The sequence below is a fragment of the Chiloscyllium plagiosum genome, chromosome 6 (genome assembly GCF_004010195.1).
Source record: "Chiloscyllium plagiosum isolate BGI_BamShark_2017 chromosome 6, ASM401019v2, whole genome shotgun sequence".
Classification (NCBI taxonomy): Eukaryota; Metazoa; Chordata; class Chondrichthyes; order Orectolobiformes; family Hemiscylliidae; genus Chiloscyllium; species Chiloscyllium plagiosum.
The window spans coordinates 101,770,334-101,794,474 of record NC_057715.1 but is presented as its reverse complement, the minus strand read 5'-3'; the positions used below and the strand labels follow the sequence as shown (position 1 = coordinate 101,794,474).

Here is a 24,141-nt window from a genome sequence, read left to right as displayed (position 1 = left end):
AGTATTGAGTACAGGAGTTGGGAGGTCATGTTGCAGCTGTACAGGACATTGGTTAGGCCACTGTTGGAATATTGCGTGCAATTCTGGTCTCCTTCCTATTAGAAAGATGTTGTGAAACTTGAAAGGGTTCAGAAAAGATTTACAGGGATGTTGCCAGGGTTGGAGGATTTGTGCTATAGGGAGTGGCTGAATAGGCTGGGGCTGTTTTCCCTGGAGCTTCGGAGGCTGTGGGGTGACCTTATAGAGGTTTACAAAATTATGAGGGGCATGGATAGGGTAAATAGGCAAAGTCTTTTCCCCAGGGTCAGGAAGTTCAGAACTAGAGGGCATAGGTTTAGGGTGGGAGTGGAAAGATATAAAAGAAACCTACGGGCATCTTTTTCACACAGAGGGTGGTACGTGTATGGAATGAGCTGTCAGAGGAAGTGGTGGAGGCTGGTACAATTGCAACATTTAAGAGGTATTTGGATGGGAATATGAAATGGAAGGATTTGGAGGGATATGGGCCGGGCGCTGGCAGGCAGGACTAGATTGGGTTGGGATATCTGGTTGGCATGGACAGGTTGGACCGATGGGTCTGTTTCCATACTGTACATCTCTGACTCTATAACTCTATAACGTCTGGCTGATACATTTCAGCAGCTTCACACTGGGTGACTGTGAAGAGATGTGACAGCCCCTCAACATTTTACAGTCAATATCTTCAGTTAAAAGATGGTTCTTTGAGTGTCTGTCTATCTGTGTGCGTCTCTCTCCTACCATGTGTCTCATTCACTCTGTCTGTCTATCTGTCTCTCTCTCTCTGTTTTGCTCTCTTCATCTGTCTCTCCCTTCCCCTCCCTCTCTGTATCTGTGTCTTTCTGTTCTGTGTTTCTGTGTCTCTCTGTTTCGCTCTCTTCAGCTGTCTCTCTATCTCTTCCCTTCTGTGTATGTCTTTTCTCTCCCTCTCTCTGTATCTCTGTGTTTCTGTGTCTCTCTCCCTCTCTGTCCACCATCCAAAGATCCCAGTGGCACCATTAACTTTCCTCTCATTGGCCCATGAGTGGGCTATACTGGCTATCCACTGCACTGACCCAGCCTACAACAAAGTTACTTGGAGTCTGGAACCGAGGGGCTATTTTACAATGTTGTTCCTGCTCCCACTTGTTAAACTTGTGCTGCGGTATGTCTCATGGTCCATTATGTCAGTACACTGTTCAGGGATATGCACATAATATCATCATAGCATGAGACCTGAGTGTGTAAAGGTCTCATACTCCATCTCACTCTGGGATCACATGATGCATGACACAAAACTAGAAGCTGCTCAGTGTCGTTTTATTTAATTAGGTGTACAACAGTTAGCTGTAATAAATGTCTGTTGTATGATTCAATACTACAACACCAATGACCAGTTTCTTATGGTACAAGAGATGACATAAGCCTTGCTACACCAGTTCAAGTACCCTATTGAAAGCACACCCATAATGTTTTTTTGCAGATCAGGAAATTCAGCCCTCTTTCCCATTGCACAGATATTGATACAAAGAGCAAAAGGATATCAACAAGTTAACAAAAAGATGGAATATAATTTTGGAAAATGTGAGGTTATGTGCTTTGCCAGGAAAAGCAGATGAGCTGAATATCATTTAAATGGAGTAAGACTGCAGAAACCTATGGAATGGAGCGATTTGGGAGTTCTCAAATCACAAAAAGCTAGCATCCAAGTTCAGCAGGTAACAGGGAGGGCAAATGGAATGTTGATCTTTATTTCAAAAAGGAATGGAGTATAAAAGTAGGAAGGTTTTTCTAAAACTATATGAGTCACTAGTCAGTTCCCAGCTGGAATACTGTGAACAATTTTGGTACTCTTATCTAAGGAAAGATTTACTAATATTGAAGGTGACTCAGAGAAGGTTAGAAATCACACAACACCAGGTTATAGTCCAACAGGTTGTACCACCTGATGCAGGAGCAGCACTTCAAAAGCTAGTGCTTCCAAATAAACCTGTTGGATTATAAACCGGTGTTATGTGATTTTTAACTTTGTATACCCCAGTCCAACACCAGCACCTCCAAATCAGAGAAGGTTCATTGATACCAGACATGGAGGGGGTCTGCCTTATGAGGAAAGGTTGAATAGATTGAAACTGTACTCATTGGAATATTGAAGAATAAGAGATGGCCTACAGAAACATACAAGATTCTGAGGGAAAACGTGAGGACTGCAGACAGTCGAATGTAGTGCTGGAAAAACACAGCAGATCAGGCAGCATCCGAGTAGCAGGAGAATTGGTATTTCGGGCATATGCCCTTCATATGGAATGGATGATTCCTGATGAAGGGCTTATGCCCAAAACATTGATTCTCCTGCTCCTCGGATACTGCCTGACCTGCTGTACTTTTCCAAGATTCTGAGGGTTTTTGACAGGGCAGATAGGCAGTTTGTTTCCACCTGTTGGGGAGTCTAGAACCGGAGGGCATAATCTCAGAATAAGAGGGTTGTACAGTTTATTCAGAGATGAGGAGAATTTTTTCTCTGGAACAGAAGTGAATTTGTGGAATTCTTTAACACGGGACCTGCTGAGGCTGGGTCAGTAAGTATATTCAAGGCAAAGATAGTTTTTAAAAATCAAGAGTATGGGGAAAAAAAGGGAAGAAGGTTAAGTTGAGGATTATCAGGTCAGCCATACCTCAGTGAATGGTGGAGCAGGCTCAGTGGGCTGAATGGCCTTCTCTGCTCTTGATTTTATGATCTTATATTCAATGCTTCATCTATTCTCTGTAATTTATTCATTATAGGCAGCTCTTGATGAATAAAACCATATCATGATTTTTTTTATTAAAGTGTCGAATGGTTTTTTTTCATTGGATCCCAATGTACTGTGGATATCAGGGGTCCTGTTTCAGATTTTGCCAACTCCCAATTAGCTACTGATTTCCATTGTAAATCAAAGGGCCTCTTGGACTGTAGTAATAATGAACAGTATTATTTTATGCATCACTCCTAACAACAACAAGTTGTATTCACATCGCACTAGCAGCATAATAAAACAGCTTTCACAAAAGCAATACAATGCAAAATACTGAGCTACATAAGGAGAAGTAGGTCAGCTGATCAAAAGCTTGGTCAAAGAGGTAAGTTTTAAAGATGTGTCTCAAGAAAGGAGAGGACAAAGGCAGGAGAGGTGTAGGGAGAGTTTTGCAAAGCTCAAGATATATGCACGAGTGCAGCAATTGTATAATTAGCTTGATCCCTTAAGGAGATGTAGCACTGGAAGAGACTGCAGAAATAGTGAGGCACCAGTCCACAGAGGGACTTTGAAAATGGAATGAAAGTCAGGATATTGCTTGACCAGGAACCAATGTCAGCCAATGAGAACAACAACAGACTGGAATTGCTGTATGACAGGCAGTAGAGTTTAAATGATTTGCATGAAGAATGGAACTAATCAAACTTACACAAAACCATGCATTTGATTACGCTAAAAGATTTCCTTTGTTACCATCAACTCAAAAAACTCAGACCATAATTTTAAATATAGAAATTCTCCAAATACTATTCAAACGAAAGCCTGTCTGCAGTTCTGGTCTGTTAACTAAGTGAATTCTCAAAGTCTCTGCTACTGGGGACTGCAGAAACGAGGTGGGAAATGAAAACTTGACAAATGTCAATACAGCTGTAAACATGGGAGAGGGAGCCAGCTGCTGGCTAGTTCTGATTATGCACATACTGGGACAGCTGCTTGGATTGAGCCCATTTTTCTCTTGGTCTGCTACATCACGTTAAAGACTTAATTTTGTATTTCAGCTTTGAGGCCGCTCTCTGGAGTTACAGAGATTCAGATCTGTTCCTTTAATTGAAGGATAATCGGACTGCGGCCTGATAACTCCAATAAGCACCCTGCTCCAAGCAAAGGAAGAATAACCTTTTCAGAAGACATCAAGCTACTATAGTATTAACACAAGTCTGGGAGTCACTCTCCAAGAAACCAAGCTTTTTGTCACAGATTAGTACTTACGTAGGAACAAAGAGCAGGAATAGGCTATACAGCCCCTGAGATCTACTCTGCCATTCAGTATTATGGCTGATTTAATTGTAACCTCAAATTCACATCCCCATCACCCACTGACAATCTTTCAGTTTTTGTGATTCATTCTTGGGATGTGGGTATTGCTGGCTAGACCATCATTATTGGAGAAAGTGAGGACTGCAGATGCTGGAGATCAGAGCTGAAAATGTGTTGCTGGAAAAGCGCAGCAGGTCAGGCAGCATCCAAGGAGCAGGGGAATCGATGTTTCAGGCATGAGCCCTTCTTCAGGAAGGATTCCTGAAGAAGGGCTCATGGCCGAAACGTCGATTCTCCTGCTCCTTGGATGCTGCCTGACCTGCTGCGCTTTTCCAGCAACATATTTTCAGATCATCATTATTGCCCATATCTATTTGCCCAGAGGACAGTTAGGAGTCAACCACGTTGCTGTGGCTGTGCAGTCACATGTAGGCCAGATCAGAGAAGGATGACAGATTTCCTTCCCTGAAGGACATTTATGTGAACCAGACAGGTTTCATGGTCATCGTTAGACTCTTAATTCCAGATTCTTTGTTGAATTCAAATTCCACCATCTGTCATGGCACAATTTTAATCCGGCAATAGCTGATTTTTTGGAATAATCAGCTGGCAATAATATCACGAGGCCACTGCCTCTTTAACAAAAATCTATTTACCTCTGCCTTAAAAATGTTCAAGAATGTTGTTTCCACTACATTTTCAGGAAGAGGTCCAAAGTCTCAAAGCTGAGAGAAAAGAAATCATTTCACTTCTGTTTTAAGTGGGCAACTCCCGACTTTTAAAAATTGACCCCTAATTCCAGATTCTTCCATAAGTCAAAAACAACCTCTCCACGTTAAACCTGTCAAGACCACTCAGGATCTTATCTTTCAATCAAATCATCACTTACTGTTCTAAAGTCCAGCAGATACAAGCCTAGTCTATCCAACCTTCACTCAAAAGAGGACCTGTCCACTCCAGGCATTAATCTGATAGGCATTTACTGATCTGCTTCCAATCTACTTACAACGCTCCTAAAATAAGGTGGCCAATATCGTGCCAGTGCTACAGACATAGTCTCACAATGCTTTGTATAATTGAAGTATAAACTTCAACATTTGTATTAAATTTTCTTTGCAGTTGCTAATATTCTATGAGTGTTCCGAATTACTTGCTATGTCTGCAAACTAACATTTTGCAATTCATGAAGAGAACACTTAGATCCTTCTGCATCTCAGAACTCTGCAATCTCTCATCATTCAGAATTTTTTTTATTCTTCCTGCCAAAATGAACAAACTCACATTATATTCATTCGCCGGATCTTTGCTCTCTCACCTTACCTATCTACAGCCCGGCGTTGCATCCTTATTTCCCTTCACAACTTATTTTCTTACAGAATTTGAGTCCCTCCTCCCCTTAAGACTTACTAATTGGATATCAGATTGTACAACTGAGACAATACTATATTAATCCCCTAGGGCTCTGAAAATGATAGCTCACGGAAGACAAACTTTGGCAATGAATGTCAAGTTAAGTCTTCCCTTTTTCCAAGGGAACAATAAAAACTGTTGATGTTAATAGAAGGTAGAAACCCTTCAGTGATTATGACATTTAATATTCCAGCTCCTGACCCATGTGGCCTGCTCAATATGACATCTGCTATGCACCAGAAGTTCTGTTTAAAATAAAATGAGGGGCTCTTGCATTATCATGCAAAGTCATTTCATTTTGCTGGAAGTACAACATTTGACAATGGGTATCATCCGTCCTAAAGTGTCAAATTACTAAGTCATCTTATCCATTTCCTGAAATATGCACTTTAAATGTGCTCAAGTGTCTCAGGTTTCCCAACAGCCACTTTTTAAACTCTGAATAAGTATGAGAAAAGATGAAATACTACTGTTGATAATGACCTTATTACATTGTCAAAATGCCTTGAAATGCTTTGAATAATGAATTCTGTGTTGGCTGCAGTGATTGCTTTGTAGGCAAGCAGTCCTCAAGAAAAGATCTCTCAAGTGACAAAGGCATGTCAATGTCTGCTCTTCAAACTCACTGGCTATACTGTTGTAAGGTGGGCACAGCAGTTGATAATGAATTCAACTTGTATTCTTCCAGGCAGTAATGGCATTCTGAGACTTGAGCTTGGCGTGCTAGAAGCAGGAAAGTGCTTTTGTAACTGTACCTTTTTACAATGCAGTGAACTTGTAGGGAGGCACAAAGAATGCGAATTTCAGTTATGAATGCTGATCTGCATCTCTGTTTGACGCACTAGTTGCTGTCAAAAGAGAAATGCTCCACCTGCCTCACTGTGCCAGCATTAGGTATCTTGAAACACTCCAGAAAATAATTGACAGACTTTTGTAAACAAGACTCAGAATCTGCCACATTGATGTTTTTTTCCCTGTCATCGCAGTGCAATCCCAAAGGACCTGGACAGATCTACATATTCAGATTTGAGCTTGGTTGAGTAGGTGGAACCCTTAAAGGAATTGGCACATGAATATCATCAGGTTCCCACACAACTGCAGCTATTTTGTGTTATTTCTCAAATACATACAATCACAATGGACACTGGATGAACCCCCTCTTTCAAAGTTACGTGCTATCAGTGCATGAGATTATATTTAAAATTCAAGTTTTAAAACATGATTGCAGCACACTTCTTGGATACCTGATTTTCCAATATTATATATCTCCCTTTAAAATATACAAGTTATTACACTGATGACGTTAACAGTGTCTAACAAATCACCTATACAGCTTACTGACTGTAAACTATTTCTCAATAAACTTGCACTTACTCCTCTAGTGAGAATGTTATTGGACTCTGATGAGAGATAGAGAGCAAGGGGCGGGAAGGGGGAAGGGAAGGGAGGAGGGCAGGGGGGAGGGGTAGAGAGAGAGTGAGGGAGCTACACAAATACTGTAAATTTGGTGGATACCATGTCTTTTATAAATATAACAGAGAGATCCCATAGTGTTTTTCTCAGCTCAATATTTACATTAAACCTGATTTGACCTTTCTACTTATGTTTTATGCCATTATTTGAACTTTCTATTAGATTACTGCCTTCTGCTCATTTTAAACTACCACTTATTCATTATCCCAGACCATTACTGTGTATTGTCCATTAAATGATGACCTTCTGATCTGGGGTCTGCCTTTGTTTTCCATTTTACATGCCTACATGTGCAATATGTAGTAAAATAACATACTGTCAGATTGGATATTAGTTCATTGAAATAATGTTAAATTGTACGCCACCAAGGAACAATTTCAATTAAACCTTTATATTTTGATTGGTCAGGTTATATTTTGTCCATGAATAGATTTGAACAGCAATTGTGTGAAAATGCATTTAGAACAGTCAAATGGAGGTGAAAGTCTCCAATACACAATACATACAACTGCTACTAAAGAGATACAGGAGATCCAGCTGAGAATTGAAGAAGCGGTGACATAATGAAAACAAACTACTGGCAAAGTCTGCAGCATACCCATGCATTGGCACATCTTTCTGGGACCCTGCAACTCCAGGCTGACTGACACAAAGTTGCCAGTGCTGTTAAAATGGAACGGTCTCTTCTGGGGAAGGGGAAGGGTAAGGGAAGACTCGCAATTATTCAGCGAGTTGCAGTTTCACCTCAGAGCATCTGAAACTCCTGCACCACCATGCAAGTAATGTAGAAAACAGGGCAGCCAATTTGTGTACTGTAAGCTGACTTTGCTATCAAACTGATGTCAGTGGAGTAGCTTAGACAAAAACCCTCAAGTGGTGCATCTCCTATGGAACAGTTGGTTCAATGTTATATTTTCAAATCATTGTGAACAAAAGGCAGCATTTTTATCTCTAATGAAAATATCCCTTTGCTCTTTGTTTTATCACTATTGACCTTTCTGCTTAAACAGTAACAATGATCACATCGTCATGAGAAATAAATTGATCCAGGAACTGATCTAATGTGCGTGCTTGCAAATACCTTAGAAGGCATATGGCTCAAAGCTAAGGCCGCAAAAGGAAGTGGACCGGAGACATTGAGAAGTCAATCAGGTGCACAGGAACAGAGTGGTGAGGCCATTACCTTTCCAACTTCACCATGTGACCATGAGGTCAGAGGAATGGAAGGTCAAGTTCAGCCTGTCCACCCCTTAGATCAACTGAGACCCTTTCGACCAAGCCTGCCTGTTGGGTCGGCTGCAATGAATATGCAACGGAGACAGGATGGAGCGGGGAGGGGGGTCGATTTCCTTAGGACTGGATGCCCGTTGCCAGATGGAGGACCCCACCAGTAGCAACAGGTGGCTGAAGGGAAGCGCTTCTTTGGCCACCAGACCCTGTCTTAGCCTGCCATATTGGACCAACAATCAGGCACTGTTCCTGATCACCAGCCTTCTACCATCTCTGGTGGGGCTGCTGGGAGGGAAGAGCTACCTCTGATAGATTGGCTACTCTCCAAGGTGGGATGTTTGCCTCAAGAAATCCAGGAACAGTGTTGGCTGCTAAATATCTGACAGAGATTTGATCTCATTGAGAATCCTGGAAGTATCTGTGCCAGTGTTGCCACTGGCCTTCTGACCATTGACCAGAGCCAATACCACAGTCACTATACTGAACTCGCGTATCTTTACTGATGTTAATTCAGCTGAGGAGATAATTTCTCCTTCAAAATGTGTCCCTGTAAGGAAGGAACATATGAAAGGAAGGAATGGTCATTGAGTCCCTCCAGACCTTTGCACCATTCCATAAGATCAAAAATGATTTGTATCTCAGCTTCACTTGCCCACCTTGATCCCTTTGATACTCAAAGGTAAAAGAAATGGTCAATATCACCGCAACAAAATAAATCGTTAACTTGTTTTTTTCGCATATTTTCAATTTTGGAGAAGCATCCCATTGTAAAGTATAATATTCAGTTGGTGGTTGTACCTATTTCAATGTCCTACCATAGTTCAACCTGACTGTATCATTCATGGCAGATGCAGTTTAATGTGAACACATATGCAAATTGTTTCTGTGTTAACTTCTAAAAGCTAAACCATTACCACTATAATGCAGCAATCTTTTGTTCATCACAGCAAATTAAATTAGGATGACAATGCCTTAGCTGGAAAGCTGACTTACCATGTTAATTGATGACACAGGCCCAATGCTGTTTACATAAATATCAACATCGATAACAGTTGGTTTCACTGTTAAAAAAGGGGAAACAAAAGTTGTATGTTAATAAACAGCAAACCGACGCCATTCTCATTAATCACCACATTTTATGTTGCCTTAATAACATCTTCTTGCACTCATATCTGCAGCAGTTATAATGATGGCATTACAATTTAGAGAATAAACTACTTGCATTTATATACAACCGATTAAGTCTTGAGGGCTTCCCACAGTGTTTTACTGCCAAGAAGTATTTTCAGCCACTATTAGGATGCACAGAGCACTGCAGTTATTGGAATGTAGGGAGCACAGCAGTTATTGGGATGGAGGGAGCACAGCAGTTATTGGGATGTAGGAAGCACAGCAATTATTGGGATGAAGGAAGAACAGCAGTTATTGGGATGTAGAGAACACAGCAGTTATTGGGATTTAGGGAGCACAGCAGTTATTGGGATTTAGGGAGCACTGCATTTATTGTGATATATGGGGGAACAGAGTTATTGGGATGTAGAGAGCACAGCAGTTATTGGGATGTAGGGAACACAGCAGTTATTGGGATGTAGGGAACACGGCAGTTATTGGGATGTAGAGAGCACAGCAGTTATTGGCATGTAGGGAACACGGCAGTTATTGGGATGTAGGGAACACGGCAGTTACTAGGATGTAGGGAACACAGCAGTTATTGGGATGTAGGGAACACAGCAGTTACTGGGATGTAGGGAACATGGCAGTTACTGGGATGTAGGGAACACGGCAGTTACTGGGATGTAGGGAGAACAGCAGTTATTGGGATGTAAGGGGGGAACAAAGTCATTGGGATTTAGGGAACACGGCAGTTATTGGGATGTAGGGAACACAGCAGTTACTGGGATGCAGGGAGCATGGCAGTTACTGGCATGTAGGGAACACGGCAGTTATTGGGATGTAGGGAACACGGCAGTTATTGGGATGTAGGGAGCACAGCAGTTATTGGCATGTAGGGAACACAGCAGTTATTGGGATTTAGGGAACACAACAGCTATTGGGATATAGGGAGCACAGCAGTTACTGGGATGTAGGGAACACAGCAGTTACTGGCATGTAGGGAACACAGCAGTTATTGGGATATCGGGAGCACAGCAGTTACTGGGATGTAGGGAACACGGCAGTTACAGGGATGCAGGGAACACAGCAGTTATTGGGATGTAGGGAAAACAGCAGTTATTGGGATGTAGGGAGCACGGCAGTTACTGGGATGTAGGGAGAACAGCAGTTATTGGGATGTAGGGAGCACAGCAGCGATTGGGATGTAGGGAACACAGCAGTTACTGGGATGTAGGGAACTCAGCAGTTATTGGGATGTCGGGAGCACGGCAGTTACTGGGATGTCGGGAACACGGCAGTTATTGGGATGTAGGGAGCACGGCAGTTACTAGGATGTAGGGAACACGGCAGTTACTGGGATGTAGGGAACACGGCAGTTACTGGGATGTAGAGAACACAGCAGTTATTGGGATGTAGAGAACACAGCAGTTACTGGGATGTAGGGAGCACGGCAGTTACTAGGATGTAGGGAACACGGCAGTTATGGGGATGTAGGGAACGCGGCAGTTATTGGGATGTAGGGAACACGGCAGTTACTGGGATGTAGAGAACACAGCAGTTATTGGGATGTAGGGAACACGGCAGTTATTGGGATGTAGGGAGCACGGCAGTTATTGGGATGTAGGGAGCACGGCAGTTACTAGGATGTAGGGAACATGGCAGTTATGGGGATGTAGGGAACGCGGCAGTTATTGGGATGTAGGGAACACGGCAGTTACTGGGATTTAGGGAACATGGCAGTTATTGGGATGTAGGGAGCACGGCAGTTATTGGGATGTAGGGAGCACAGTAGTTATTGGGATGTAGGGAACACAGCAGTTAATGGGATGTAGGGAACACGGCAGTTATTTGGATGTAGGGAACACGGCAGTTACTGGGATGTAGGGAACAGGGCAGTTACTGGGATGTAGGGAACACGGCAGTTATTGGAATGTAGGGAGCACAGCAGTTACTGGGATGTAGGGAGCACGGCAGTTACTGGGATGTAGGGAGAACAGCAGTTATTGGGATGTAAGGGGGGAGCAAAGTCATTGGGACTTAGGGAACACGGCAGTTATTGGGATGTAGGGAACACGGCAGTTTCTAGGATGTAGGGAACACGGCAGTTATTGGGATGTAGGAAACACGGCAGTTTCTAGGATGTAGGGAACACGGCAGTTATTGGCATGTAGGGAACACGGCAGTTTTTGGGATGTAGGGAGCACGGCAGTTATTGGGATGTAGGGAACACAGCAGTTACTGGGATGTAGGGAACATGGCAGTTATTGGGATGTAGGGAACACGGCAGTTATTGGGAAGCAGGGAGCACGGCAGTTATTGGGATGTAGGGAACACAGCAGTTACTGGGATGTAGGGAGCATAGCAGTTATTGGGATGTAGGGAACACGGCAGTTACTGGGATGTAGGGAGCACAGCAGTTATTGGGTTTAGGGAACACAGCAGTTATTGGGATGTAGGTAACACGGCAGTTACTAGGATGTAGGGAACAAGGCAGTTACTGGGATGTAGGGAGCACAGCAGTTATTGGGATGTAGGGAGCACAGCAGTTATTGGGATGTAGGGAGCATGGCAGTTATTGGGATGTAGGGAGCACAGCAGTTACTGGGATGTAGTGAACACAGCAGTTATTGGGATGTAGGGAACACGGCAGTTACTGGGATGTAGGGAACACGGCAGTTATTGGGATGTAGGGAGCACAGCAGTTATTGGGATGTAGGGGGGTTCAAAGTTATTGGGATGTAGGGAGCACAGCCATTATTGGGATGTAGGGAAAATAACCGATATTGGGATGTAGGGATAACAGCTGTTATTGAGATGTAGGGAGCACAGCATTTATTGGGATGTAGGGAGAACAACCGATATTGGATGTTGGGAGCACAGCTGTTATTGGGATGTACAGAGCAAAACAGTTATTGGGATGTAGTGAGCAGAGCAGTTACTGGGATGTACGGAGCACAGCAGTTATTGGGATGTAGGGAAAACAGCAGTTATTGGGATGTAGGGAAAACAACTTATATTGGGGTGTAGGGAGAACAACCGATACTGGGATGTAGGGAGCAGAGCAGTTATTGGGATGTACGGAGCACTGCAGTTATTGGAATGTAGGGAAAACAGCAGTTATTGGGATGTAGGTAGCACAGCAGTTATTGGAATGTTGGGTGGGAGAAAGGTTATTCGGATGTAGGGAACACAGCAGTTACTGGGATCTTGGGAGAACAGCCGTTATTGGGATGTCAGGAGCTCAGCAGTTATTGGGATGTAGTTAGCTCAGCATTTATTGAGATGTACGGAGCACGGCAGTTATTGGGATGTTGGGAGCAGAGCAGTTATTGGGATGTGGTGGGAACAAAGTTATTGGGATGGAGGGAGCACAGCAGGTATTGGGATGTGGGAGGGATCAAAGTTATTGGGATGTAGGGCTGAGGATCAAAGTTATTGGGATGTGGGAGGGATCAAAGTTATTGGGAAGTAGGGAGCACTGCAGTTATTGGGATGTAGGGAGAACAACCGATATTGGGATGTAGGGAGCAGAGCAGTTATTGGGATGTCAGGAGAACAACAGTTATTGGGATGTAGGGAGAACAGCAGTTATTGGGATGTCAGGAGCTCAGCAGTTATTGGGATGTAGGGAGCACAGCATTTATTGGGATGTAGGGAGCACAGTCGTTATTGGGATGTTGGGAGCACAGCCGTTATTGTGTGCGAAGCAAGGTCCAATGATGAAACAAGTAGATAATCTTTTTCTAATTTATATGTCACAATTATCATTGAGGGAAATTTGGAGAACTAACTTTGCTCTTTGTATTTGTGCCATGTGATCAGTAATGTACATTTGAGAAGGCAGAAATATCAGTTTAAAAATATGTTGCTGGAAAAGCGCAGCAGGTCAGGCAGCATCCAAGGAGAAGGAGAATCGACATTTCGGGCATAAGCCTGAAGAAGGGCTTATGCCCGAAACGTCGATTCTCCTTCTCCTTGGATGCTGCCTGACCTGCTGCGCTTTTCCAGCAACACATTTTTAAGCTCTGATCTCCAGCATCTGCAGTCCTCACTTTCTCCTAGAAATATCAGTTTATCAATTTCTCCAAGAAACAGCTCCTCTGACTATACAGGACTCCCACGTCAGCTAACAATGTGAACCCAAAGCTCTGGATGGGACTCAAACTCAACCTTCTGACTCAGGTGAGAATCCTATCACTGAGTCACTGCTCGCAATAAAGCTATGGTTTAAAATGGTATCTTTGTTAAAAAAAAAGTGAACACACATTATTGGAAAGTTCCCTTCACCCTAATGTGGAGGCACTGGTGTGGGCAAAGTTAAAAATTACACAACACCAGCTTATAGTCCAACAGGTTTATTTGGAAGCACTAGCTTTCGGAGCATTGCTCCTTCATCAGGTCAGAACCATCTGACGAAGGAGCAGTGCTCCAAAAGCTAGTGCTTCCAAGTAAACCTGTTGGACTATAACCTAGTGTTGTGAGATTTTTTTTAACTTTGTCCTTCATCCAGTATGTCATTATATCAAACATTAGGCTTCAATCTTTGAGTTAAGTCATGATCATGAAGTGCAGGGCTTCGTGAAGCTACTAAAAGAGAAGTTTCTGGAATCCAAGGAAGACGGAGATATGTCTGCATCTTCCAGAAATGTGCTTTTATTGCCTGTGCAGTGGCTTATGAGCATTTAGAAACTTCTCAGCTGAACAAAAAGAGACATTTGGACAGGCAAGCACAGGCTTACATGCTCCAACTGGGAGACTGTTTTTGCAATTACCTACTGACCCAGCTTACAGGGTCTTCTTAACACCCAAGTCCCTTTGGACATCAACACTTTCCAAACTTTCATCACTTGTTGACCATAAGACCATAACAAAAACAGTAATTACTAGAAAAGCTGAGCAGTTCTGGCAGCATTGGTGGAGGGAAATCAGAGTTGACATTCCAGGTTGAGTGACCCTTCCTCAGAACTGATAGTAGCTTGGAAAATGTCAGTTTTATGCAGAAGATAAAGTGGGTTAAGAAGTAAACAATCAGTGGAGATAGAGCCCAAAGTGAGAAAAGAACAGTTGGACAGACAGAGGAGTCGATAATGATCTGGTTTGGAGGGTGAATAGCTATTAATGGGGACTGTTAGGAACTAACAATGCGTTGTGTGTAATAGCAGACAACCATATTACAGACAACCCATCGTTAATCACTAATAGTGCCCATTAATAGCTATTCAACCTCCAGACTGGGTCATTAATGACTTCTTTGTCCGTCCAACTGTTCTTTTCTCACTTTGGGCTCTATCCCCACCTGTCGTTTACTCCTTACACCTTCCCCCCACCCAATCCTCTGCACATAAACTGACATTTTCCTAGCTACCATCGGTTATGAGGAAGGGTCACTCTACCCAAAAGGTTAACTGATTTCTCTCCTCAGATGCAGCCAGATCTGCTGAGTTTTTCCAGCAATATCTGTTTTTGCTTCTGATTTACAGCATCATGCAGTCCTTTCAGTTTTTGTATGATCATAATATATCGGAGCAGAATTAGAACATTTGCCCTTCTAGTCTGCTCCACCATTCAATCATTGTTGATATGTTTCTTAAACCCATACCCCTCGATCCTGCAGAATCTATCTATTTCTGTCTTAAATACACTCAGTGACTTGGCCTCCACAGCCTTCTGCAGCAACGACCTCCACAGACTAACCACCCTCAGGCTGAAGAAATTCCTCTTCATCCCAATTTGAAAGGGTCATCCCTTCACTCTGAGGCTGTGTCCTCAGGTCCTAGACTCTCCACCTCGTGAAAACATCTTCTCCACATCCACTCTATCCAGGCCTCTCAGTGTTCTCTTAAGGTTCAATCAGATCCACCCTTCATCCTTCTAAATTCCACTGAGTATAAACTGCAGAGACCTTAACTGCTCCTCATATGACAAGTTTTTCATTCCTGGGATGATTCTTGCAAACCTTCTCTGAACTCTCTGCAATGCCAGCACATCCTTATATATGGGGCCCAAAACTGCTAACACTATTCAAAATGGGTCCTGATCAGGGACTTATACAGCCTTAGCAGTACATCTCTGGCTCTTGTATATTCTAGGCTTCTAGAAATGAATGCCAATATTGCCTCTGCTTAACTGCCAAGTGAACCTGCTTGTTAACCTTAAGATAATCCCGAACAAGGATTCCAAAGTTCCCTTGTTCCTCAAATTTCAGAAACCTTTCCCCATTTGGAAAGCAGTCTTTGCATCTATTCTTCTGACTAAAGTGTAAAATGCCACACATTCCCACATTGAAAAGCTAAAGGAGGTGCCCAGGTCAACTGCCATAATTCCAAAAACCAAAGGGAAATATCGTATTCCTAGGGATGTACAAGTTCTACTCCAAGTTATTTGTGAGATTTAACACTCTGCCATGTCCCCTGCCAAGTGCTCTCAAAAGAAAATCAAAGATGGGGTAGACCAAGACTTTATGCAAAATTAAAGGTGAGCTTAGTAAGTGATCCAGAGCCCAAGACCTTTGTAAACTTTGGCCAGCAACCTAGGGGCAGGCAGTAACCTACCTGCCAAATTCCAGAAAACATTCACCAAAGCAAGCTCAAGTATCTTATTAGCTCTGCAGCATTTTGAAACCTATTCTCTGAAATAACTCAGAGGCTGGTATCCCATCGCCAAGTTGCCCTTTATTTTCGTGTGGATACTGATCCAGCCCCCTCAGAGCCAGCTGTCAGAGTGAACAGAACCTTCTGACATTCCTGTTTTTTTAAATTTTCTCAAAACCCCAGAAAACAAACAAACTCAGTAAACAATATAAAGGACCAAAAGAACTTCAAAATATAACTCCTCCTTACTGCAAAGAAACCAACAACAAAAAATCAGTCTCCTCTTCTCTTGAGAGAGCAGAGTCCTCCCCTTCCCTTCACTCCACACTGATCCAGTTCCCTCAGAGCCAGCACTCAGAGTGAACACTCCTGTTTATTATTTTTTCCTCCATTAACCCCACACTAACGCTTAACTGCGGTAGTGTTTTTTTTTTTCCCCCAGCACCCATGTTGTGTGTGTGTGCAGGTGTGACACTCCTGTTTATATCTGTCAGCCAGGGCTCCCTGATTGAACCAGATTAACAGCCCCAATCAGGGAATTCCTTTTCTATGAGGTCCATTTAGCTAACCTCGTTCCAATTACTAAATTCTCGAATGGGCAATGAGGAACTCTGGGATATGTAGACCACAACTCTTTGAAATTTCTGACTAATATCAGGGTCTCCACTGGAGATTGTTCATATAGCCCTATAACCTAAAATATAGTGGAAAAAGAACAATTTCATCACTGATGTCTTGTCATATGTGTAGACCCTTCAAATTTAGACAATGACACTATATCTGTTAGTTGTACATTTGACTTTCAACAGTGAATGAAAGCATTAGCAAAAATACACCAGAACTTAAGGAGTCATATCAGACTCTAAACTTTAATTCTGTTTGTCTCACCACAGATGCTGCCAGACATGCTGAATTTCTCCAGCATTTTCTGTTTTAATTGTTCTTTTTTCTGGGACCAATCTGATGATCACTGACTGAGCATATACCACCACAGAGTCTTTACAGAAAAGGCAGATAGTGGTTATCAACATTTTTATTGCTTTATAACAATAAGTATAAATATATTGCAAATCAGATATACTTACTAGCAGTCTCAGAAGCTCTACTGACTACATCTCTCCCCATGAAGGCTAATGGAGAACTCACTGTCAGGCTTATAGCCTTGGCAATAAACCTGAAATTCATGAGTGTTTCCCAATGCAAATTCAAGACCTGTTGACTGCATTTCTTCTCATCCCTGACTTGAACTGTGTGTTGACAGTTGACTATCAGTGACTTGACATGAAACCTTGTGGTGCAGAGATAATATCCCTATTGTTGAGCCAGAAGACCTAGGTTCAAGACACACTGAGTCCAGAGCACGTGAAGTAACATTTCTGAAGATGTTGTTGAGGAAATTATCTAAAAGTAGAACTCACGATCTCCACCCACAGATTGTGTGTGACATCAACAGAATGGTTGGGGCTAAGGCACCTTCAACATCAACGTTTTCAGTACTGTTGTCGTGAGCATCTTGCGGCACTGAGGTCTGGACAGCACAACTGGAAGAAAAAGTAGTATTTCTTTTTCATCACCTTCTGGTTCCAACTCTTTCCCATAACATTCAAGTTTGGCTAAATGGATGAACATAATGTATCTGGGTGAAATAGACTCATCTGGTTTTGTGGAACAGTGCTAATGTCCCCACCTCTGGGCCAGAGGCTCCGGGTTCAAGTCCCATGCTAAATAGCAATGGCAATCATTGCAGTTCTCTGCCCATAAGCATGGATAGATCTAAGGGCCCAACCCTTGAAATTGATGGTGGGAGAACAGACAGATTCATGCTGGAGCAATCAGGAATAGAATGAGAGAATAAGATGTTCCAGATATATCTCCAGGATGCACACTATTGGGAGATGAATCAGATAAATAAAGATATTGCAGTTAAATAACTAACACAAAGTTATAAAAATGAAGTATTTTTCTCCGTTGGTGTTTACATATGTTTTTAACCTATGAAATAGGAAGAATGCTGCATTCTCATCAAATCATATCAAAGTTTAAACTAGTTTTTCAGGAAGTGTAATGCTCATATCAGAATCTTTATAGACTGCACATAAAATAATGGGTTTATGCACCTGTCTACCTGTGTTTGAATTACGACAATTAAGTCACAGAGCTACCAGAAAGCTCTGAATTAAAACATGTACCTCACACAGTACTGATTTGATATCAGTAATAAGCTTTGATCTTGCCAAAGTGAGCAGTGTTTCACTGTACTGCAGTGTACTGTAAATTACAAATGAAAGATTTGCAAATCATTTTATGCTTGCTTGCTTGTGTTTGGAAGTCTGAACAATGGGCCTGTATTGAAAATGGATTGACACATTGGAATTCTGTGCTTGGTGAGGCAACACTCTCACCTGAATTTTAAGCAAAAACTGAGCTGAATTCTGCATTTTTTGCACTTGTGTCTGGTAACTAACAGCAGAAGCAGAGAAGTCACAAGAAGAGGTTTTCAGAGTGGAATATATCATGATTCCAAATGTAATGTGAAAGGATTAAATTCTACTATCTCTCTGGCCATTAATGTTAAAGAGTTAGACTGTACTGTCTTTCTCCAAGAAGCTGAAAATTCTGCAAGTGGGTGGGGGCGACATGCTGTCTCACAGACAGCATACAGGAATGAGGATGACCATCCATTGTAATCCACACTTCATTTTGGCAGCCATTTACTACTATTCTACTGCTATTATCAAATTAAACTCTCCTTCAGACCCTTCCATTCAGGAATGCTTTCATAGCCATCGCCCAGTCAATCACATTCATTTGCATGATCATCTCCTGAAGCTAGGACATATCACACCTACATTGTCTTGGGGAATCTCTGAGTCAGGAAATCGTCTGCATAGCAATTCCCCAGGATTAGGGGATTTACATTTAGCATTATCTCTGAGGATGATCTCATCCTAACGTTGTACCTGGGGTCACATGTGACTGTGAAGGAGTGGCTAGGGGTCGTCTTGAGTGGCATGTGACTGTGGGGGAGCAGCCAAAGTATCTGTGAGCATGATCAACTGACCTGTATAAAGGGGATGTGTTTCTTTTGTTCAGGGCCTCACTTTGACTCAACTTCGCTTGCCTGCAATGAGGGTCAACAGGGGCCACCTAGCTTGTACAAGCTTTAATAAACTTTAACTGTTTGCAGAGGTTGGTTGTGCAAATTGCATCTCACATGTGAAACCTCAGGAAAAAGAACCTAACACAAACTCTTCGAATGTCATACTGAGTACACTAACACAAAATGTACATTCAACAATTGAGAATGTAATAGTCTATTTATCATTTTTCTCATATTTATAAAAGTATCATCACACAGAGGCTTTGTATTATTTGGCTTTTTATGCAACAATTGTGGGACAGCCTGATGGCTCAGTGGTTAGCACTGCTGCCTCACAGCGCCAGGGACCCAGGTTCAATTCCAGCCTCAGGCAACTGACTGTGTCGAGTTTGCCCATTCTTCGCATGTCTGTGTGGGTTTCTTCCAGGTGCTCCCGATTTCCTCCTACAGTCACAAAGATGTGCAAGTAACATGGATTGGTCATTCTAAATTGCCCATAGTGTCCAGGGATGTGTAGGCTAGACTATTAGCCACAGAAAATACAGGGATAGGGTAGGAGGATGTGTCTGGGTGGGATGCTCTTCAGAGGATCAGTGTGGATTCGTTGGGCTGAAAGGCCTGGTCCCACATTATAGGGATTCTGTGATTAAACTGGTGGCCAACAAAAAGTTAAGAGTGTTTAGATTTTCATGTTTTATTTTCAGTGAGCAGTGAAATGCATAATACTAAATAAACCAACTCCCCCTCCAAGATGTGAGAACTGCAGATTGGATTATCACAAGAGGGACATCTATTCAGTTTGTACTATTGTGGGTGAGCAATTAGGATTGTTTATACTTACTTTTTGCACTGTAGAATCCTACAGAATTCCAAAATGCCAGGGCAGGGAGAGATGAGTGACATAGGACATCCAAAGCTGGAGTTGAATGTTCAGGGTGCATGGATTTGAATCTCAGCTTGGCACATGTTGAAATTTAATTCTATAAAACCTGGAATTAGGAACTAGACTAATGGTGACAATGTGGGCATTATTAACTGCTGTTATAAAAAACAACTGGTTCACTCACATCCCTAAGGCAAGAAAACCTGTTGTCCTTACCTGTCCTGACCTATGTGTGATTCAGACCCACAGCAATATGATTGACTCTTTACTGGTGTCTGCAATGGCCTATCAGTTAGTTATATTAAAACTACGATAATGTCTAAAGAAAGGTAAAATATTGGAAAGACTTCCTGGCATTAACTGAGACCAGGGAATGACAATGGCAAACACGAACTCTGTCGACCCTGCAAAGTTCTTTTTGCCCATCGGAGTGGTTAGTGCTAAAATAAGGAGAGCGATCTAACTCACAGACTCGTCCAGCATCGGCCTACTCATGGAATCATAATTTGTGGATAACAACCCAGTCAGCATCATCACATTCCTTGGCCATGTTCTGTTCTACTGGCAGGACAAGCTCACCAGATGTGATGGCACAATGTTAGAAGAGACTTTCCCTGGGAATACTGGCTTCAGACCCTGTGTAATTTCATGATATCAGGTCAAACATTGACAAAGAAATCCCCTGCCAATTGCCATGTATAGTACCACAACACCACACCCATGCTCCTGATTCCCACCCATGTCTTCCATGTTGAACAGCACTTGGAGGAAGCACTGAATGTGGAGTCTTCAATGTCTAACCGAGCTGTTCAGTCCTAAAGGACATCCCTGCTCGCCTGAGCCTGCAGCACATGGTGAGGAAAACAACAAAAGGCAAAATCTATTTCCCCTCATCATCACCAATCCACCTGTTGCCATGTTAACTATCCAAACAGCCCCAGACTATTCAGCCTCTCCCTATGGCTCAAACCCTCCAACCCTGGCAACATCCTTGTGAATCTTTTCTGAACCCTTTCAAGTTTCACAATAGCAGGGAGACCAGAATGGCAGTTTTCCAAAAGTGCCCTAACCAAGGTCCTAAGGATCCGCAACATGACCTCCTTCAAACAGATTTAAGACTGGGCATCGATGCTGCGCTATGGACCAGCAGCAGTAGAATCCAGCCTCTCTCTCACACTACAATTACTACTAGACCTAGAGATCAATACTGGTTTAATTAGGAGTGCAGGAGGGCATGTCTGAAGCATTACCAAGCATACATAAAAATAACATACCAACCTGGTCAACTTACAACATGAGACCAATAAGCTCCATATGAGCAGGTAGGAGAGAACACATCCAGAGTGAGGCACAGCCTGAATGAATGTGTATCTCGGGGAATTTGGAACACTGTGGGAATTTATTGCACAAGGGAAGAGGAGTTTTTTTTTGCTTTTCTTTGGTTCAGTTTGTCAGGTCTTTTAACAGGACAAATTGAGGCTCAAGATCAGAAGCCCAGCACAAAACAAAGAGGAACAGCACATTCATAACAGCTGGTTATGTGCATATCATGATAATTTGTTTTGTAGATAAGGGAAATACTTTACAGATTAAAAAGTTAAAGACCAGTAGGAAATGCTTAAAGATAAAATTAACAGTGAATTGACTGCGTGGTAATGACCATCATTTAGAGATTAATGCTTAATATCAGTTATTTTAAAAGGTGTAGAATTGCTAAGGAATTAACTGAAGATTAACTGAAATGCAGCGGGGGATGAGTAACAGTCAGAGAACGTGGAGACTAAAGTAAGTGGAGTATCATTTTAGCCTAAGTTATGGGAAAGGTCAGCTGGTAAGACTAAATTTTAAGTTTAAGTCTGTAAGATCATCACACAGAGAAACAGAATTAGGCCAGTCAGCCCATCAAGTCTGCTCTGTCATTTGATCATGGATGGTGGATTTCTCAACCTGCCTTCGGCCTATAAGCCTTGATCCCCTCACCAATCAAAAACTTACCTATCTCTGTCTTAACTAGATGCAATGACTTGGCCTTCATTGCCTTCTGCAGCAATGAGTTCCACAAGTAAATTACCTCAGGCTAAAGAAATTCCTCATCTCAGTTCTAACGGGAGCCCCTATCCACAGCTCCTTCACTTTGAAGATGTGCCCTCAGGTCCTAGTCTCCTCTACCAGTGGAAACATCCACTCTATCCAGGCCTCTCTGCATTCTGTCAGTTTCAAGCAGGTCCCCTCACCTTTCTAAATTCTATTGAATACAGATTTAGAGATTGCTCCTCATATGTCAAGCCTTTCAACCCTGGGATTATTCTTGTAAATCTCCTCTGGACCCTCTCCAAGGCCAGCACATCTTTCCTTAGATACAGGCCCCAAAATTGCTCACAATATTCCAAATGAGGTCTGATCAGAGGCTTATACAGCCTCATTAGGATATCTCTGCTCTTGCATTCTAGCCCTCTTGAAATGAATGCTAACACTGAATTTGCCTTTCTAACTGCCAACTGAACCTGCATGTTAACCTGAAGAGAATCCTGAACTAAGACACCCAAGTTCCTTTGTGCTTTAGATTTCTTAAGTCTTTCCACATTTCCAAAAGAGTCAATGCCTCTGTACTTCCTGCCAAAGCACATAACCTCACACTTTCCCACATTGTCTTCCCTTTGGCACTTCTTTGCCTACTCTCTTAGCCTGTCCAAGTCCTTCTGCTGCCCCCCCGCTTCCTCAACATAATCTGACCCTCCACCTATCTTGGTGTCATCTGCAAACTTGGCAACAATGACCCTCAGTTCCTTCATCCAGATCGTTAATACATAACATGAATAGCTGTGGTTCCAACACAGACCTCTCTGGAACTCTACTCATTACCAGTTGCCATCCTGAAAACGTTCGCTTTATCTCATCCTCTGCCTTCTGCCAGTCAGCCAATCCTAATCTCATTTAGCAGCCTCCTTTGTGATATCTTGTCAAAGGCCTTCTGGAAATCCAAACAGATCATGTGCAATTGCTCTCCTTTGTCTAACTTGCTCATTACCTCCTCATAGAATTATAACATATTATGGCCTCCCCGTGATGAAGCTGTGCTGACTCTGCCCTATTTTACCATGCACTACCAAGCACTCTGCATTCTCATACTTAATAAATGGAGCCTAAAATCTTACCAACAATGAAGGTCAGGCTTATTGGCCTATAACTTCCTGCCTCCCCCTTTCCTGAAGTGTTACATCAGCCATTTTCCAGAGATCTGGGACCCTCCTGGACTCCAGTGATTCCTGAAACATTGCCAACAATGCTTCCACCATCTCCTCAGCCACCTCCTTCAGAGCTCTGTGATGCAGTCCATCTGGTCTGGGTGATTTTTCCAACTTCTGACCTTTCACATTCTTCAGCACCATCTCCTTAGTGATGGCCACAACAATCACCTCTGCCCCCTGACTCTCCTGAAGTTCTGGTATGCTGCTCGTGACTTCTATGGTGAAAACTGATGCAAAGTACCTATTCAGTTCTTCCACCATTCTTTGTTAGTACTTCTACAATCCCAGTTTCGAGCAGTTCAATATTCACTTTGGCTTCCGACCTGTTATCTATCTGAAAACACCCTTGCAATCTTCTTTCATATCACTAGCTAGTTTGCATCCATGTCATTTTCTTCCCCTTCCCTTATTGCCTTTTTAGTTATCCTCTGCTGTTTTTTTAAAGGCTTCCCAATCTCTAGCTTCCCACTGATCTTCATCACACTGTATGCTTTTTCTTTTCCCTTTATGCTGTCCCTGACATTCCTGATTCCTGACTCCTGACTTCTGATGAAGGGCTTATGCCTGAAACGTCGATTCTCCTGCTCCTTGGATGCTGCCTGACCAGCTGTGCTTTCTCAGCACCACTCTCTCGACCCTGACCTGCCTTGTCAACAATGGTTGCCTTGTCCTCCCCTTAGTGTATTTTCTCTTCCTTGAGATGAATTTCTGCTCTGCCTCTTGAGTGACACCCAGAAACTCCTGCCATTGCTGCTCCATCTTCCCTGCAAGGTTCCCCTTCCAATTAAATCTGTCAAGCTCTTCCTTATAGGCAGGTAGTACTGAGTAGGGTGGGGAGGCTGCAGAAAGATCTAGATAGTTTGAGAGAGTGGTCCAGGAAGTGGCTGATGGAATTCAATGTGAGCAAATGTGAGGTTTTGCACTTTGGAAAAAAGAACACAAGCATGGACTACTTTCTAAACGGTGAGAAAATTCATAAAGCCAAAGTACAAAGGGATCTGGGAGTGCTAGTCGAGGATTCTCTAAAGGTAAACATGCAGGTTGA

At 42.7% G+C, this 24,141-nt stretch overlaps 1 protein-coding gene across 1 annotated transcript in view; it reads right to left on the bottom strand.

Moving 5' to 3' along the window:
• Positions 1 to 24,141, bottom strand: part of LOC122550884 (gamma-aminobutyric acid receptor subunit gamma-3) — a 592,090-nt gene that overhangs the window by 559,100 nt on the left and 8,849 nt on the right. Inside the window, exon 3 of the mRNA XM_043692286.1 lies at positions 9,156 to 9,223. Within this exon, the coding sequence (XP_043548221.1) occupies positions 9,156 to 9,223 (68 nt within the window). The remainder of the gene's footprint in view (positions 1 to 9,155; positions 9,224 to 24,141) is intronic.